The sequence below is a fragment of the Eremothecium gossypii genome, chromosome V (assembly GCF_000091025.4).
Source record: "Eremothecium gossypii ATCC 10895 chromosome V, complete sequence".
In the NCBI taxonomy this organism is placed as follows: Eukaryota; Fungi; Ascomycota; class Saccharomycetes; order Saccharomycetales; family Saccharomycetaceae; genus Eremothecium; species Eremothecium gossypii.
Genome location: NC_005786.2, coordinates 599,444 through 617,042, shown reverse-complemented (window position 1 = coordinate 617,042; position 17,599 = coordinate 599,444). Strand labels below are relative to the sequence as shown.

The window sequence follows — 17,599 nt, the reverse complement described above, 5'->3', positions numbered from 1 at the left end:
TGAGGACGATCGGAGAAGCATCAATAGTTAGGTACCATAGTTGCCACTATACGTGAGTTCCATGGTGCGCAGTAGGGCGCCTGTAGCATGATCAAAGAGCTTCAAGGTGGCAACATGGCGACGAAGTTCAAGACGGACGAAGAAATGCGCGGGGATCGACTTACGCAGTGTCTGGACGACATTATGAGGGCTTCTACCGAAATGATGGTCCAGCAGCAGCTAAAAACCATACAGTTAAACTCGGACGTGGCGGCGGGCTTCCGGAAAGCGCTGTCCAAATCGCTGGGGGACCGCGTGCGCGCTTTCCACTCGATCCTGGACGGCGTAGAGACGACGCTGACGACCGCGTCGCAGTATCTGGATGCGGTGGAGGAGGCGGCGGTGAAGATGAAGCAGTGGAAGCAGCAGCAGGAGGAGGAGCAGAGACGCAAACATCAGGCGGAGCTGGAAAAGAACAAGCGGCAGCAGGAGCATGACGCGGCCACGAAGGCCGCGGCGGCGCAGCAGCTGATGGCGCAACAGAGCCCTGTGGATCTGACGGCGCCGACTCCCACGGGCCTGGCGTCGAACCTGGACAAGAGCAACCGGGTCGGGGGTGTCAAGCCGTTCAGCGCCGAGTTTGGCCACCTGGACGAGATGGACCTGTCGATGTTTGGCGGTATAGACGGCCATGGGGACTTTTCACTCGAGGATTTTAACATGGGCGGCAACAGCGTGCCGCTTAACGGGGGCCGTCCGAGAAACATGGTGATGGCGGACGCGGGCGGCTTCCCCGCACGCGGAGGCATGGGCCGCGGCGGCGCGACTGCCATCAACAATGGTGCACAGGAGATCAAGACCAGCACCAACGAAGCCAGCACGAATAACAGGAACAATGACGGCACCGGCGGTGCCAGTAACCCCCGCATCAGCAGCAACTACAATTCGGCGGTTGCCGACCACGAGAGTATCGGCCTGCGGGTGGACGCTAATGGACAGAACACTAAACAAAGCGGCCAGCAGTCTGGTGCGGGGCTGAACCCGGACGACTATCTCACTCTGAATGACTTCAACGACCTTGGCATTGACTGGAACACCGGGGAGAATAATGAGCTTGATCTTAATGATTTTAATATATAATCTTGTGGGACACAGGATGGTAGGTATGAGCACCTATATATTTTGTCACAATTCCGACGCAAAACATCTGATACATATGATATATGCAGTGTACAGAGGCCTATAATAGATTAGACATGGTGTAGCATGATGCATGTGGGCTGCACAGTGTTTTTCTGGCCTGACTATCGTTACTGGTTATTATCGAAAAACACAACCATCACCGTAACATTGTCTGTGGTTCCATGCTCGAGTGCATGCCTCACGAGTGTCTTAGCTGCTTCATTTGCATCTTCGATGTCCTTAATCATCTCACAGGCCTCCTGGTCATCTACCACATCCCACAGGCCATCACACGCTATTATTAAAAACTGATCGCTGGTCGTGATCTCCACGCTCGTTGTGAAGGGGTTCCCAACGACCAGCGAGTCAAAGAACTTGTCCCCCAGTGACCTGGTTACAGCCAGCATACCATTCACGCGACTTTTCATGATCAGGCCGCCCGCCTTCTCAACCCGCTGCATTTCGATTATATCAGACGCTTTATGGTCGTAAGTCAGACGGACACTGCGCCCATTTCTGAACAATATTATCCGTGTATCACCTACATTCGCCGTGTAGAGCATTCGTTTGTGTTGTTCCAAATTTATGGGCATGTTCGGTATCGGCGTGGGTGCTTCCCACCGCAAAATCCCCACAGCCGCAGTACAGCCGCTATTACCCTCAAGGGTGCTGTTTATTTGCTGATCGACATAAACAAACGAGTCGTTAAGTATGTCGCGGACATCCCGATCGTCTCCCTGCAGGATTCGCTCTTCAATGATTGTATGCAGGTGTGATCCACACCACTTAGATGCCTGGTTTCCGGCATGTCCATCAAAGATGGCGAAGTACCCCCAGTCTAGCCTAGAGGCGAAATTTTCCACATAAGTGTGAACATCCTCCATCGTCCTTCTAAATTTGGCATTCTTGTTTTCTGCGACACCCACTACGTAGGAGAGCTCGTATGCAGGAGGCTCGTGCTGTGGTGACTGTCCGGAGACACTGCCGCCTCCCTCGACTGCCGGTATCCCACTGTCCGGCCCCGCCTCTACCGGTTCGAGGCCGTTACCGTTATTATTCGACGTGTGTTCAAGTGTGCTCATGTCTTCGTTAATACGTTGTTCATTATTGTCACCATCGATGGCCGGCTCTGTCTCATTGTAGCCCATTTGTATTGATTTATCAACAGCCTTCTCTGATGCCAAAAAAAAAGGTTCCCACAGTGTTTTACAAATTGAACCTGGTCCGAAAAATGATATCCCAACCTTCTGATGTGTCCTCTCAGTATATACGCCGGTACTACTGGTTGTCCTTGCACTGAGTATTAAGAATTTGTATGAAATAGTGTGGTTGTTTCTGGTGTGTGGATTTCTCTGCTACCAGTCATCTTCAAAAAAAGAAAAGGTGGGGAAGTACCGTAATGCGACCGTATTTATCAATAGAAGCGATTAAACATAATGAGGAGTCCGACGGGTTCTCTGTCCGGTCGGTTAAATTACATAAATTGTGCCAGCGCGGTTTTCTGGGTAGAATCACAGATAGCTGCGGCGGGAGCAATTAGGGTAGTTAACGCCAACTAGAGGGCGGCATAAGGCTTTACATGTGCCACAGGGGCGCTGTATATATCACAAGTAGAGGCCCTCGAGATTCTCTTCCACCTTGTTCTTCATCACACGCTCCTTTGCCTGCTTGAAGTCCTCGACTGTGACCTGCATGCGCCGCTCTCTCAGCGCGAGCAGGCCGGCTTCTGTGCACATGGCCTTGATGTCTGCGCCGGAGAGGTCGTCCTTGGAGGTGACCAGGGTCTCCAGGTCGACGTCGGCGCTGAGGTTCATCTTCGAGGTGTGGATGCCGAGGATCTTGCGCTTGGTCGAGACGTCGGGGTTTTCAAACAGGATTTTGCGGTCTATTCTGCCAGGTCTGATCAGCGCGGGGTCCAGGCTCTCTATCTTGTTAGTGGCCATTATTACCTTGACGTCGCCGCGGTCGTCGAAGCCGTCGAGCTGGTTGAGCAGCTCCAGCATGGTGCGCTGGATTTCGCGCTCTCCGCCGCTGTTGGAGTCGTAGCGCTTTGTGCCAATTGCGTCGATCTCGTCGATGAAGACTATGCTGGGGGCGTTCTCGGCAGCCACTTTAAAGATCTGACGGCACAGCCGCGGGCCATCACCGAGGTATTTCTGGATGAGCTCTGAGCCCACGATGCGCAGGAAGGTGGCGGACGTCTGGTTGGCCACCGCCTTCGCCAGCAGCGTCTTGCCAGTCCCCGGCGCGCCATACAGGATGACGCCCTTGGGCGGCTTGATCCCCATCTCCTCGTACAACTCGGGGTGCGTCAAAGGCAGCTCCACCGCCTCTTTAATCTCCTGGATCTGCGCCTCCAACCCGCCGATGTCGTTGTAGGACTCCGTAGGCGACTTGTCTATTTTCATCACCGACACCATCGGGTCGGCGTCGTCCTGTAATACTCCCACAATCGACATGGTCTTGTGATGCAGCAGCACCGAGCACCCAGGCTCCAACAGCTCCTTGTCGACAAACGACAAGATGCTCACGTAGAAGTCTGGCGTCGTCGGGCTCGTCACAATCGCGTGGTCGTCGTCAATTATCTCCTCCAGCGTGCCAATCGACAGCGGTGTGCCGCGGATCTCTTCCAGCTGCTTGCGCTCCTCCTCCTGCTTCATCTCGAACGGCTTCAGGATTTCCGAGTTCGTCACGAACTCCTCTTCCAGCAGCAGGTGATCCTTGATCCGCTCCATCCGCAGCAGCTTCAGCTTGCATCGCGTGCTGGGATACACGTTCGGCAACTTCTCTGCCGTGGCAGGTCCCTTCCTCTTCTTGCGCCCGATCTTGGACTGTACTGGGGGCTCATACTTCGGCTTCTGTTTCTTGTCCTTTTTGCCCTTCTGGCCCTTGCCATACGTCGATGCTCCTTGGCCCATCTTAGAGATATCTGCTGTGCCGCTATGGAGTAACGCTTCTGCTTGCGAACTCTAAGTAGTGTTATCAACTTGTGTGTATCATTTTTGCCACCTGGAATCCATCAATTTCACCTAGCCCAACCCAAGCTGCGACCTATCAAAAAACAGGAGCAGGAAGCTGCCTGAAGAAGCGCTCCAGGGGTCTACCGACGGGAAAAACTACGAGGACTGGTGCTATGACATCCTTCCCGGGATCCATCCCGAGTTCAGTGCTTTCGAGCTGTACAATTGCGTCCGAGCGGTCGGAGCGCAAGCGTCGTGACAACATCAACGACCGTATCCAGGAGCTGCTCAACGTGATTCCAGAGGAGTTCTTCCAGGACTACTACCAGAAGAAGAAGGACCAGGAGTCCGAGAGCGGGACGCCGGGCGCTCTGCCCAAAAACAAGGGAACTGGGACGCGCGACGGCAAGCCCAACAAAGGCCAGATTCTCACGCAGGCCGTCGAATATGTGACCTATCTGCAAAACCAGGTGGATCTGCGCAACCGCGAAGAGGTGGAGCTGATCCTGAAGGTCAAGGAGCTGTGTCGGCAGACGGGCAGCATCGTGAACGACGTGAACCTAGAAAACACCAGTGCCGAGCTCGCGCTGGCGAAGATCGGCGTGGGGCCACTGGCAGGCGTGCTCGGGGAGTACTGCGGCACACAGGGCAGCAGCACGCAGGGCAGCAGCAAGCCGCCACAGGAGCGCAACAACAACTTCGAGTATGGCGGGTACGCCGAGTACGGGGACGGCGCATGAGGATGTAGTGCTGCCCTGGGGGCCGTGGTAGTGTGTATATACCGGTAAATAGGAGCAATAGCGGGCCGGCGCCCGCTGGACATGCGGCGGCCACGCTAGCGGGCTGCGGAGGCTTGAGCAGTCATGTCCAACGAACGATGAGGGCACTTGTATCGAACGTTTCTAGTCCAGCCATAAGTCAACATTTTCCGAAAAATCAGACTGGAGTCTGTGCTTCTTTCTCTGGTGTATGATGGTTACGAGAAAGCGAGACGAGCGGCAGATTGTGTTAAGAAGCGCAGAGCTGATCCGTGATGTCTGAGAGCGCAAGTATGCTCCAGGGCAGCAAACGAGGAACGGATTCCAGCGTGGATGTAGGGGGCGCAAAGCGGACGAAAGTAGACATGGACGACGGCAGTAGTAGCAATAATGACGAGAAGGAGCTGCTCGAAGCCACCAAGGCGGACGAGCTTGACGAGGTCGTCGACGACTATGCGGAGCAAAACGACCATTCCGCTCAGGAGGTAGCAGGCGAGTACGTGCCTAAGAAGCCGGAGCAACCGATCATGCTCACCAAAGATTCGAACAGCGGCAAATATGTGTTCCCCCCCATCTCCAAGGAAGATTCCCTCAACGCACGCTATTTTCTCAAGTACCATGGGTCGGCGCAGTTCCTGGACTCATACCTGCCGGAGGATCTGAACTCGCTGTACGTGTTCCACCTTATTAAGCTGCTGGGCTTTCAGCTCAAGGACCGGGAGTTGCTGACCGCGGTCCAGAAAGCTGTGCAAAACGACGTAACATCAGGCGTGTCGTCTGTTGTGGGCACCAACCCCATGGTTGAGCGAGTTTCGCCGCCGCAGCTATCTGCGAGCACGCCCTCCGGCGACGGCTACGATGACCCGCTTGAGAAGAAACATGCTGTGCGGTTGATCAAGGACCTGCAGAAGGCGATGAATAAGGTGCTGAGTACCCGTATTAGGCTGGCGAATTTTTTCACTCTAGACCACTTTATCTCCAAGCTAAAAAGCGCGAAGAAGGTGCTTGTCCTCACTGGGGCCGGTATTTCTACCTCACTGGGAATTCCCGATTTTCGCTCTTCCAAAGGGTTCTACTCTCAGGTGACAAACCTCGGACTTGACGACCCGCAGGATGTCTTCAACTTAGATATATTCATGGAGAATCCCTCAGTATTCTACACTATCGCCGAGAAGATCTTGCCTCCTGAACACAAGTTCTCGCCGCTACACAGCTTTATCAAAATGATCCAGGATAAAGGTAAGCTTCTGCGCAACTACACTCAGAATATTGACAATCTTGAGTCATATGCTGGCATCTTCAAGGAAAACATTGTGCAATGCCATGGCTCCTTCGCTACTGCGTCTTGCGTGACGTGCCATTTAAAAATGCCCGGAGAGAGAATATTTCAACAGATCAAGGACAGGGAGATCCCCTTGTGTGCTTATTGCTACCCGAAAAGACAAGAAGAGTATCCGACGGTCTCCGATGACCCGGGAACGAAGAACGGACAGCAGTCCTCGCACAATTCAAGCTCAATTTTCCATATGAGTAGGTCGTTTGGTGTCATCAAGCCGGATATTACGTTTTTTGGCGAGGCGCTTCCATTGGAATTTCACACAAATATTCGGCAAGACGTGTTGCAATGCGATCTGCTGATCTGTATCGGAACAAGTTTGAAAGTGGCGCCAGTTTCCGAGATTGTTAACATGGTTCCAGCTCACGTACCACAAGTACTTATCAATAGAGACCCCGTTAAGCACGCCGAATTTGACCTAACGTTACTGGGGCTGTGCGACGACGTTGCAGCTTTCATAGCTCAGAAATGTGGGTGGGATATCCCTCACGAAAATTGGCCGCAGCTGAAACAGAGGAACATCCAGTATGACGAACTAGAGCGCGGTATGTACTATGTTTATGACCCTGTAAAGGAACAGGCTAAAGATACAGGGCAGCGCCAAGTTCAGGCGCCCTAGAGTCTTCAATTGGTGCGTCGCCCGTGCTATATGTAGAATAAATATCGTTTGATTTGAGAGTTGTATGACCTAGTTCAGATTTATAAAGTACAACTATAATATATATATATATATATATATATATATTGGAAATAGATTATTCGTTTTCGGACGGTAGCATGTAGTGTATTCTGTTTAGTATATGAATCAATGAAGCCGAGCTTGATGCTCGCCAAGTTTCTGATAAAAATATAATTTTATACGTAGGCAAGTCGATTTGTATTCAAGAGGCTGTTTTCATTTGCATCGCTTATACCAATACCAAAAGAATGGGGAAGAACGTATGGATTACCAAAACCGGGCAGGCTCGAAGAAAGGTGGAGGCGGTATCGCCTCTCAATCACAACAGAATGTTCATAGGCGGAAGCAGGTTGAAGATCTTCTGCGTGGGGGCGAAGACGTTCCATATACTTTCCAGCATGACAGCGCTGACAAGGCAGATGATGAAGCGAAGCTGAAAAGAAACCCATATATATACAAAAATCACTCCGGTAAACTGGTCTGTAAATTGTGCAATACCATGCACATGTCATGGTCAAGCGTGGAGCGGCATTTGGGCGGAAAGAAGCATGGGTTGAATTTGCTGAGGCGGGGCGGAAGTACAGCAGGAGCTGATGATGACGCACTATCGAAGCAAGATAGAGAGTTCCATACCAAAGTCGAGGAGATGCGACAACAGATAAAACACAATGGAGTGGTTCCAAAGGTGCAATTCACAAAGGTAAAAGATCCGGAAACGGAGCACATCGGGATAGCGGTTAGAGTAGACTATAAGGTAGAAGGTACTGCTGCATCAGGGGATGAGGAAGAACCACCATGTCTGCGGATTTTATCAGGGCTTGAACTTCCTGGCGCTGAGGACGACGATAAAAAATATCTAGTGGTAGCGTATGAGCCTTTTGAAAACATTGCCATTGAAATACCCGACAAGGAAATTGTAATGAGTAAAAGGCAATCAGCAGTTGAATCTATAGACGAACTGAATGGGAGATGCAGCTACTGGGATAGAGATGACAAGGCCTTTTATGTGCAACTGTTTTTTAAGCAGTAGCACCAAGCTTATTTGTAGTATAATACATAATTCACAAATTATCATCAACCAAGCTTTTCTCCGATGGTAGTCATGTAATTTTTAATGTGGTTGAATAGCAATGAACACTCGTTTTCTATAAGAGCAACTTCGTTGTCAAAATCAACTTTGATGTTTCGCATTTGAGACTCATAATTTGTAATTGTATCTGCGACTTTGGTTTTATAACGCTGCTCGATATTTCGTACCTCCGGCAAGACATCATCTGTGTGCTGCTTTCTTAGTCTTTTTAAAGTCGCGCTATTTTCGCTTTCCTTTGCCTGTGTATTTAGTTCCAATTCCGCTAGTTTACGTTTTTGAGAATCAAGCTGTTCCTGTAATAACGTTATCTTCGCCATTATACCAGCAGATAGAAGGTTGTTGAGATTCTTATGGTTTTGCATCAGCTTGTGTTTAGCATCCAATAAGGTACTTTCTTTTAGATGGGAATCCTGTAGGTCTGTAGACACTATCTGTAATACTTCATACAGCTCTTGAGTCGAAGCCTGGAACGTCTCAAATGAAATCTGTAGATTCTTTTGCTTTTGCTCTAATTTTTCCAGTTGCACTTGTTGCTGTTCCAAAAGCAGAGATAGTTCACGAACACCTTTTCGTAGCACTTCCGCATCAGTCTGTGAGTATTTCCTTAGCTTATCTCTTTCGGACTCCAATTCAATTAGTTCATAGCCCAAAGTTTCTAGTTCAGATAAGTGCCTCTGCTTCTCGGCTTTATACCGCTCGTAGTCAACGGTTAGTGTTTCTTGTACCTGGTTCAAATGCCTTAGTTCAGACTCCATGTTTTTGTTATCACTTTCCAAAGCTTCAAGGTCATCAGACTTCTGGAACTCTTTGTATTTCTGAACACGTGAATGCAGGAGGTTGTTGGCGTCAAACTTGAGCCGAAGTTCTTTCAATAACTTGTCTGTCTGTTCCAAATATCTAACACCATCAGGGTGTTGATCTCCATCGAGTTCGAGCATGGCTTCTTCACGAAAACGGGCATAGTTTGCAACAGCAGAAAGGAAGCGCCGCGTACGATGAGGATCAGGTTTATAAAGATCCATAACGTTAAAATCAGAAACTCCAATGTCCAGGAAGAACTTATAACATATCTTGTTTAACGCGAGGATTTTTAACGTGTCATGGTATACTAGACTAGCATCGTATACCTCCTGCTCGCTTGTATCTCCATTTTCCACAAAGTTTCTAGAGTCTTCAAGTAGCGAGTCGGGCGACACGCCCATGAACGTGTCTATAATTTGCTTGTAGAGGGTGATAACGAACTGCGAGGATGGCCTCTCCACATTTTGGATAGTTGCAAGTGAGAAATCACACTCCTGCAAGCATGTAACCAGCTCCGGTATATCTAGAAGGGGGAAGTTATCCGAGCTCATCAGTGGCTTCAGGCATTGATGGAAGACACCTGATCGTAGAAATAAGTCCTGAACTTGGTTTAATCACGGAAGGAATCTATAATATAAATCACGTGATGTTTCAAGCCCCCATAGTGATCTCGTCAAACGCTGGTGACAGCAGTCAGACTAAGGTAGCCTATTTATGGGACGAAATATCAGGGCAGTTCGTCTACAATGCAGGTTTCGTCTGTACAGCCGTTGGTAGAAACCAATAAAGCCCCTCAGCTGGTGTGGGTATATTACTCGTATGACGATGCCATAGTCCTGATGTCAATTGTACCTCATAGTAGCTACAACTGGACCCACAGTCATCAATTACACGTGGGCGTGTGGCGTAGTTGGTAGCGCGCTCCCTTAGCATGGGAGAGGTCATCGGTTCGATTCCGGTCTCGTCCAATTTTTTTGCAGCTTAGACTGGGAGGGGCGACAGTGCGTCGCAGTTCTGTCTGTTAGACCTTGGCCATAGACCCTGTAATTTGCAAAGTAACGTTTCTGGCTGTAAGTAGGCTTCGGCGCTAAAATACTCGTGCCACAAATGTTTTCCATCCGACCAGACAAGTGGAAGAAAACTAACCGCCAATGAAATGACCGGTTGCACCGACGCCACCGGTTAAAGTGAGGCGTTAATTATGGATTGCATATGCATGTCACGTCGTTTTCGCTATATGTATACAAACCTATGCCGCGTTCGACGGTGGCGAATGTGCGAATTCGCCCACCACCTACTGTTTTCTTCTGCCCCGTCGTTATTCAGAATTTGAGCCCAAATTCCTCTTCCATTCTATCGGGTGGTTATTCGTCCTACTATTTACGATGGGCAGCCGCATTCGACTCCTAATGGCACTTCGAATTAGCATTTCGTCGTTGCCGCCCAAACTCTCCCCTTAGGATGGAACCTAAATTGCATGAGCGACAGATACCGGCACAAACTTACACATAGCAATCGCTCCCGTCGTCTCACTATAGACTTCATGGTGGCGATTAATCTATCTTGCGACCGCATGTCAGATTTCCGTCGCATAAGATGCAGGTTTTTTTGTGTCACGATCCGTCAGTCAACGTTTTGTCCAATCTCCCTCAGCATAGAGTTATATAAAGGATACAACCGATAATAACCACTCATCAGAAAGCCTCCTTTTAAGGTCGCTAGATCTAGAACCACACAGCATCTATCACAAGCGGTCCGAGAAAACGAAGGGTAGTTAGAATTTATACCAGACACACATCCCAGACAACGGCACTAGACGTCTTTCTCCTCGAATAATTCAAAACCTAGATTGACAAAAGCAAACACACATATAGAGGGAAAACCTAGAAACTCCAATCCATCGAATCAGTCTATCATAAAGAGTACGAGTACCGGATTGATTACCTCCAGTTTTCTTACTATAGCCCGACTCAATTATTATATTATTTTCTCCAAGGCGCTAAATCACTGCAGTAATACATAGGTACCATGGCATCTTCTGAAGCAAATTCCGCAACGCCGTTGAACTCCATTTCATTAAATGTCCAAAGACAATCCAATATTCAGGATAAGTCGACTAATCACCACAACATGGCTAATAGCATCGTGAAACATGTGAAGATAACCATCAACAATCACGATGTCTTGCCAGGGGAGGAGGACGATGACGACGATAACAAAGATGAGGAAGGGTCCACCGAAGTTACGAAGGTTGAGAAAAATGAAAGCAGGTCTATATCATCTCAGTCGACAAGTTCTTCTGGCACCGATGGAACGGATATCGTTAAGCTTGGGAGATCTAAAGATTCGCCCACATTGACCAGCAAGAAGCTAGTAGCACTATTTATTGGTGATTTGGACGAAAAAGTAACCGAGAAGAATTTAAGAGATACTTTTAACAAGTTCGATTCCTTCGTGTCAGCCAAGATATGCATCGACTCCAATACCAAAAAGTCACTAGGATATGGTTACCTAAATTTTTCCAATGAAGAGGATGCGGAGCGTGTCATCGAGGAGTTTAATTACATTCCTATTTTTGGTAGGGAGGTGAGGATAATGCCCTCACTCCGCAACTCCTTCTACCGCAAGAATATTGGAACAAATGTTTTCTTTTCCAATTTACCCTTGGAGAACTTGGCATTGACCACCAGAGTATTTTACGATGCATTCAAGAAATTTGGGAAGATCTTATCCTGTAAATTGGACAGAAGAAAGAACATCGGGTTTGTGTACTTCGAGAAGGATTCTGCCGCCAAGCAAGCGATTGCAGAGTACAACGGTAAAGAGTTTTTCGGCAACAATATCCTATGTGGCATCCATTTTGACAGGAACGTGCGCAAGTCCCCAGAGTTCGAAAAAAGGAAAGCAAGGTTGGAGGACATGACTCTTGTAAAAGAGAGTCTAGTCATGGACAACAACCAAGAGATTCCATCTGGTTCAAAGATGAAGGGCCCTCATCCCAACGCAGTCTTCATCAAAAATTTGCCCCTAAATCCGGACTCTGACTTATTGTTAGATTACTTTTCGCAAATTGGGCCCGTTAAATCTATTTTCACGTCAAATGTATCAAAATTGAATTCTGCATGGGCATTTATAACTTTCAAGAAGGGTAGTGATGCACAGGATGCTATCGACAACTTGAACCACAGCCAGCTATTAGGGAGAACAATTGAGCTCTCAAGGGCTCAGAAAAACTTTCAAACTGATATCGATGCGGCCAACGCTGGCGCGGGAAACAACTCCAGTACCACCAGATCCAACGACTCTGACCCCTGTTCGACACAACATAGCTCTTCGTACAAGCTTACAGTGTACTTGAGCAGCTTGAGCTCCATCTGCAGCGAGCAATTTTTACAATGTTTCTGCGCGGAGGAACGCATCAAGACCAAGAGGATCTCAATTCGCTTTTATGATGAGGCGACGCTGACGTTTTCGGGTTTCGTGCAATGTCAAACAAGAAATGACGCCAACAGGCTCTTTGAATTATTAAACAACAAATTGCTAGGAGACTCCACCGTCAAAGCCTCATGGAAACCTTCGAAAGAAGCTAAGCCTATCAATACCGCCGTTGCAACAGTTCCGCTCACACCCCACTTGAAGTTACAGCAACACAACCACAAGAAACCCGCAACTTCAGTTAATATCCGTAGGGAACCATACATTTACCGGGCTCCTGCACCAGAGTACAGGGGATACAATCCTCTGAAGAACAAGATGCTACAACAGCAAGTCCTAATGGCTCCATTGAACGTGAAGGCTGTTGCAAAGGATCCCAATGCAAAGGAAGCGCTAGCCGCCTTGAAGAAAGAAGTCAGAAGGTATATTGACTTCCTAAAGTTCCCACTAGCTACCAGAGAACAAAACTTAAGCATCATCAGCAAATATATCCTCGAAGTCTTCTATCAAAACCGGGTTGAAGCCATTACTAGAGTCCTATTGATGAAACAGAACCATAACTACTTCGAGAGGCAATTCCAGGAACAGGTGGAAGAGTCGATTGCTCAGCTCGGTTTAGAAGGAAGGTAGATAGATGATTTTTATATGCAACGAAGCAAGAGGGGTACGAGCTTGGCTCAACCGGTACCTCGGGGAGGCATGCCGTTGTGTCAGGCCATTTTGTCTTTGCCCAGACGGTTTAGTTTAGCCAGCATAGCTATTTCTAGGAAGTTAGCAGCATGAAAGCGAAAGTAATATTCAAAAAAAAAAAAAAAAATATTGCTCCTAACATCTTTCTATTTTGTTACTACCTGATCTCCCACCTATATGTAGTCCTTGGCTCGATTGGATTACTTCCGCGGTTATAGCAGCAGTTATGCACAATGATCGCATCTATATTGTTGCCGCAGGAAAACACTTTTATTCATATCAAAGGCGGTTATACTAGATCTACATAATTGGCTGGGAATATTCCTTCCTGGCCATTAATCCTACCCGTCCACCAGTCGTCCTGGGACTCTGTGCGCTTGAGGATCATAATAACATCACCTTTCCTGAAAGGCAAGTCGCCCTTCTGTTCTCCCTTGAACGTATATAAGGCAACCGCCTTCGGGATCGCCCCCGAGCTCGTTGAATGCGAGCCAAAGTCGGGCTTCGCGGATGTTGGACGCGCCGGTGCGCGGCGCTGGCTGTTTTGCTCGGGCTTGCCGGAGGTATTTACGATGCCCTGGTCATATTCGTCGTCTTCCCACTTGGTAGACGAGCGCAGATTGCCGCTGAGCGTCGAGTTGCTCAGCGCAGACCCATCCCCCCGTCTGCGGTTTGTGTAGTAGTCGCTCACGTTGTCGTCGTCCGAGCAGCCGTCGTAGCCGCCCACGTCGTCGTGGTACCCCTCGACCCCGTGCCGGCTCCTTCTGAACGAATTGCGCCAGCTATTGCGGCGGCTGTTGCCCTCCGAGTCTAGGTTCGACGGGATGTCCCCGTAGTAGTCGTCGTCGCGGAAGTACGGCTCCTCTGTCCCCGAGCGGCTGCTCGTGTGGTTGAACGCCCGCGACCTCAACACACGGAACAAGGGGTCCACCCCGGGCGGCGGGCTCACCGATCCGCTGAGGATCGCCTTGGCCGTGCAGTTGCTCCCATAGAACTTCCGGTTCGCCTCCCGCCGCTCGATGATCACCGAGCCCTCCAACGTCACGCCTGCAAACAAGCCCTTCGTCTTGGAGTACGAAAACACCGCCGCCACGCTACCGAGCGAGGCTGTGGCCGCTGCCTCCGCATTCCGCCCGAGCGGTCCAGCCGCCACGGATATGTTGCCGCCCAAGGTGATCGACCCCGCGTGTGAAAATGATTTGACCGCGTCCGCCGTGTTCAAGATGAACACAAAGTCCGTAAGCTCTACCCCGACCATCCCCCCGGCCCCGGCCCCCGCCAATGCAATTGCCGACGGCGACGACCACCGTCCGTCCGCGAGCCGCGCCACGATGACCCCCGAACCGGCCCGGCCGCTGAACAAAAACCCGGCCTTGAGCACCGTGATGATCGCTAGGCCCTTGGCGTTCTTGAGCACGTGCGGTGGAATGACCTCATCCGCACCTAGCATCTGGTCCGGCTTCACGAACGAGGCGAGCACCTTCGCTGCCTTTCTGTTCTCTCGTTAGTACCCTGCCTGTGCTTGTGGCCCTTATGTTCCATCTCCTTTAGGCCTGGATGCTTTGCGGTGCCTGTCTAGCTCGGCGACACATACTTTGTTTCCGCTGTCAAAGACCTTGGAAGCGGGTTATTGAGTCCCATCTTTCAATCAGAGTATGGTTATATCCTTTCTGTAGCTGATATTTCTACACTTGGTTATAGTAGCTGCCTAAGTCGGCGGGCTACTAATCTCGTTTTATAGGGGGCCAGTTGCGAGGTCTAATCACCAGGAAAAACACCTCAACAGCAGACGTTAGGACAGAAGGTAGCAGCTGGCACCGAGAGACAGCAGCTGAAAAGGGCGTACGATGGCAGAGCGGTGGATAAACGCATGCTTCGAGGCATATGACACGACCATTCGGCACGCGGAAGACGTGGGTGCGCAGGCGGTGCAGTCTGCGCGGGCGGTGTACAACGTCGCGTGCGAGACGGTGAGCGAGATCGCGCGGCGCGCGGGGACGGAGGAGCGCGGGGTGGCGGTGCTGGCGGAGAAGCCGGCGGGCGGCGTGGCGGCGGCGCGTGAGCACATACTGGCGGCGGTGGTCGGGCTGGCGGGGCGGCCGCGGGTGCGGGCGGCGGCGGCGGCGGCGGCGGCGGGGCTGCTGGTGTACGTGGCGGGGCGGGCGCTGGTGCCGGCGGTGGCGGCGCGCGTGGTGGGGGAGCGGGAGACGGTGCTGGTGCTGGGGGAGATGACAGACCCGATCACGCGGGCGCTGGTGTACGACCTGCACCGGCGGGGCTTCTGCGTGTTCGTGTGCAGCACGAGCGAGAAGCGCGACCGGCAGCTAGAGGACGAGTACGAGAAGGTCCCGTCGCCGTGGGACCAGGAGGGCGGGGTGTGCCACATGGCGGCAACGCCGGAGGCGGTGGCGCGGTTGACCGAGTTCCTGCAGCGGGAGGAGCGGCGGCTGCGCGGCGTGCTGGTGGTGCCGAGCTCGTGCTTCTTCACGTCTGGGATGTTCACGAACATCCCGGAGGGGCAGGTGCGCAGCGAGCTCCAGGAGAACCTGGTCAACACGTGGGCGGTGGTCACGCGGCTGCTGCCGCAGTTCGACAGCGCATCGCGGGACAAGCTGCAGGTGGTGGTGTTCAACCCGTCCCTGTCGCAGAAGCTGAACCTGCAGTACCACTCGCTGGAGCTGCTGATGTCGTCGACGATGGAGTCACTGTACCGCATCCTGGCCAACGAGTGCGGCTACCTGGCGGACGTGTACCAGTGCCATCTCGGGATTCTGAATATCGCGGGCAACGCGTCGAACTACAAGTACCTGACAATCAACGGCAGCCACATCACGAAGGCGCTCTGCGAGCCGATCTACGAGCTGCTGCTTTCGCGAGACAACATGTGGGTGCGTTTCAAGCGGTGGCTCCAGGGCCCTGTTCTATACTGCGGGAAGGGTTCCCGGCTTGCATGTTGGCTGAGGAGCTATGCTCCGCTCTGGTTACTCGAGTTTATCTAGTGTTCCGGCGGTTCGGCACGCGCGGTGGGTTTTAATTAAATTCAGGTGAGACATTTGGCTGTCCACGGGAGCTACAAAGCATTGTGAGAGGAGACTACCCGGATTTATGTAGTGATTATATGGGCTTACGTATTATTATGCATGCGCTTGAGCTGCTCTTCGAGGTTGTCTACCTGTTTAAGCACCGCGGCCCTTGCGGTCCCCCCCGTAGATTGTCGACGCTCGACAGAGAGTTCGAAGTCGAAGACGTCGAAGACGTCCTCCTCAAAGCGGGGGTCAATGCCCTTGTAGTGCTCCAGCGTCAATTGGTCAATGCCCGATAGCGCCAGCTGCTCGGCGAGCGCGACGCAAGAGCCGGATATGTGGTGTGTCTCCCGGAATGGCACGCCCTTGCGGACCAAATAGTCGGCCAAGTCTGTCGCCAGCATGTCAACCGTCAGTGCCTGGAACATCTTTTCCTTAACGACGGATAGAGTGGACAAGACTCCGGTAGCGATGAGCGACGTGTGTTCCAGCGTCAGCAGACAGTCGAACAAGGGCTCCTTGTCCTCCTGCATGTCTTTATTGTAGGTAGACGGTATGGAATTCAGCGACATCAAGAAGCCTGCCAGCTGCCCGAAGACCCGTCCAGACTTGCCCCTTAACAGCTCGAGCGAGTCCGGGTTCCGCTTCTGCGGCATCAGAGAAGATCCTGTGGAGTACGCGTCTGCCAGCTTAACAAACCCAAACTCCGCGGTTGAGTAAATGATCAGGTCTTCGGCTAGCCTGGAGATATGGTTCATGAAAAGGGAGCCCCAGGACATGATCTCAACAACAAAGTCCCGGTCTGAAACGGCTGTCATCGAGTTACCGATGACTCCGTCAAATCCCAGTTCGCAAGCCAGATACTCGCGATCAATGCCATACGGGTGGCCTGCCAGCGCGCCAGCGCCCAGCGGCGACTGGTTCAGCCGCGCAATCACCTCTTTCAGTCTCTTAAAGTCCTCCACAAAGTATGTGGCGTAGCATGAGAGCCAGTGCGACCATCTGATGGGCTGTGCCCTCTGCAGGTGCGTGTAGCCTGGCATGAGGACGTCGATCTCTTCCCTCGCGCGGTGCAACAGAACCTTGATAAGCTCAAACAACGCCGGCTCTACTTTATCTTGGAGCATCTCGCGGCAGTAGAGCCGCATGTCCGTTGCCACTTGGTCGTTGCGAGACCGGCCAGTGTGGACCTTCCCTGAAATGTGGCGACCGATTATCTCGCCGAGTCTTCTTTCATTTGCAGTGTGGATGTCCTCGTCATCTACATGCTTTACAAAAACGCCCTGCTCCCATTCCTGCTCAACCTGCTTGAGCCCCTCATGGATACTCTCGAGCTCATCCTTTGTCAGAAGTCCGGTCTTTTGCAACCCCTCCGTGTAGACCTTGGTGCCCAGTATATCAGCTTTGTACATTTTATAATCATAGGGCAACGAGGCATTGTAAAGGTGCATTAATGGGTCCGTGTCCCCGGCGAACCGACCTCCCCATAGCTTCTGTTTTCCACTCGACATCTCTCCGCTGCAGCACTTAATTTAGCTTGCGCCTGATATTTTACTTGCTAGCGTAACATGGTATACTGAATTTTGCATATGCGTACCCACTTTTATATCCATGTAGGAGCCGAGCGAAATGCCCAATGACGGCCTTTATCCAATATACTACGTGG

General features: G+C 51.2%; 11 protein-coding genes and 1 non-coding gene across 12 annotated transcripts; 7 read left to right on the top strand and 5 right to left on the bottom strand.

Annotated features, from left to right (window-relative positions):
* Nucleotides 1-87: 87 nt before the first annotated feature.
* Nucleotides 88-1,119, top strand: MED2 (Med2p; the record flags this gene model as incomplete). The annotated part of the gene is made up of 1 exon (NM_210206.1): nt 88-1,119. One exon carries the CDS (start codon nt 88-90, stop codon nt 1,117-1,119), a length of 1,032 nt encoding a protein of 343 aa, NP_984852.1.
* Nucleotides 1,120-1,289: 170 nt separating this feature from the next.
* PTC1 (type 2C protein phosphatase PTC1) lies at nt 1,290-2,309 on the bottom strand (the record flags this gene model as incomplete). Its single annotated transcript, NM_210205.2, has 1 exon — nt 1,290-2,309. The coding sequence occupies one exon, from the start codon at nt 2,307-2,309 to the stop codon at nt 1,290-1,292; it is 1,020 nt and encodes a 339-aa protein (NP_984851.2).
* Nucleotides 2,310-2,765: 456 nt separating this feature from the next.
* On the bottom strand, nt 2,766-4,079 carry RPT2 (proteasome regulatory particle base subunit RPT2; the record flags this gene model as incomplete). The annotated part of the gene is made up of 1 exon (NM_210204.1): nt 2,766-4,079. One exon carries the CDS (start codon nt 4,077-4,079, stop codon nt 2,766-2,768), a length of 1,314 nt encoding a protein of 437 aa, NP_984850.1.
* A 215-nt stretch (nt 4,080-4,294) lies between these two features.
* RTG1 (Rtg1p) lies at nt 4,295-4,861 on the top strand (the record flags this gene model as incomplete). The annotated part of the gene is made up of 1 exon (NM_210203.1): nt 4,295-4,861. The coding sequence occupies one exon, from the start codon at nt 4,295-4,297 to the stop codon at nt 4,859-4,861; it is 567 nt and encodes a 188-aa protein (NP_984849.1).
* Nucleotides 4,862-5,154: 293 nt separating this feature from the next.
* HST1 (histone deacetylase HST1) lies at nt 5,155-6,834 on the top strand (the record flags this gene model as incomplete). The annotated part of the gene is made up of 1 exon (NM_210202.1): nt 5,155-6,834. One exon carries the CDS (start codon nt 5,155-5,157, stop codon nt 6,832-6,834), a length of 1,680 nt encoding a protein of 559 aa, NP_984848.1.
* A 322-nt stretch (nt 6,835-7,156) lies between these two features.
* On the top strand, nt 7,157-7,924 carry PRP11 (spliceosome assembly protein PRP11; the record flags this gene model as incomplete). The annotated part of the gene is made up of 1 exon (NM_210201.1): nt 7,157-7,924. The coding sequence occupies one exon, from the start codon at nt 7,157-7,159 to the stop codon at nt 7,922-7,924; it is 768 nt and encodes a 255-aa protein (NP_984847.1).
* Nucleotides 7,925-7,968: 44 nt separating this feature from the next.
* NUF2 (kinetochore-associated Ndc80 complex subunit NUF2) lies at nt 7,969-9,336 on the bottom strand (the record flags this gene model as incomplete). Its single annotated transcript, NM_210200.1, has 1 exon — nt 7,969-9,336. One exon carries the CDS (start codon nt 9,334-9,336, stop codon nt 7,969-7,971), a length of 1,368 nt encoding a protein of 455 aa, NP_984846.1.
* A 344-nt stretch (nt 9,337-9,680) lies between these two features.
* Nucleotides 9,681-9,753, top strand: AGOS_t0112. Its single transcript has one exon. It is a non-coding gene; the product is annotated as a tRNA-Ala (tRNA).
* A 1,060-nt stretch (nt 9,754-10,813) lies between these two features.
* AGOS_AEL016C (AEL016Cp) lies at nt 10,814-12,850 on the top strand (the record flags this gene model as incomplete). Its single annotated transcript, NM_210199.2, has 1 exon — nt 10,814-12,850. The coding sequence occupies one exon, from the start codon at nt 10,814-10,816 to the stop codon at nt 12,848-12,850; it is 2,037 nt and encodes a 678-aa protein (NP_984845.2).
* A 349-nt stretch (nt 12,851-13,199) lies between these two features.
* Nucleotides 13,200-14,551, bottom strand: AGOS_AEL017W (SYLF and SH3 domain-containing protein; the record flags this gene model as incomplete). Its single annotated transcript, NM_210198.1, has 2 exons — nt 13,200-14,403; nt 14,505-14,551. The coding sequence occupies 2 exons, from the start codon at nt 14,549-14,551 to the stop codon at nt 13,200-13,202; spliced, it is 1,251 nt and encodes a 416-aa protein (NP_984844.1).
* A 206-nt stretch (nt 14,552-14,757) lies between these two features.
* On the top strand, nt 14,758-15,909 carry YSC83 (Ysc83p; the record flags this gene model as incomplete). The annotated part of the gene is made up of 1 exon (NM_210197.1): nt 14,758-15,909. One exon carries the CDS (start codon nt 14,758-14,760, stop codon nt 15,907-15,909), a length of 1,152 nt encoding a protein of 383 aa, NP_984843.1.
* Nucleotides 15,910-16,034: 125 nt separating this feature from the next.
* ARG4 (argininosuccinate lyase ARG4) lies at nt 16,035-17,444 on the bottom strand (the record flags this gene model as incomplete). The annotated part of the gene is made up of 1 exon (NM_210196.1): nt 16,035-17,444. One exon carries the CDS (start codon nt 17,442-17,444, stop codon nt 16,035-16,037), a length of 1,410 nt encoding a protein of 469 aa, NP_984842.1.
* Nucleotides 17,445-17,599: the final 155 nt, after the last annotated feature.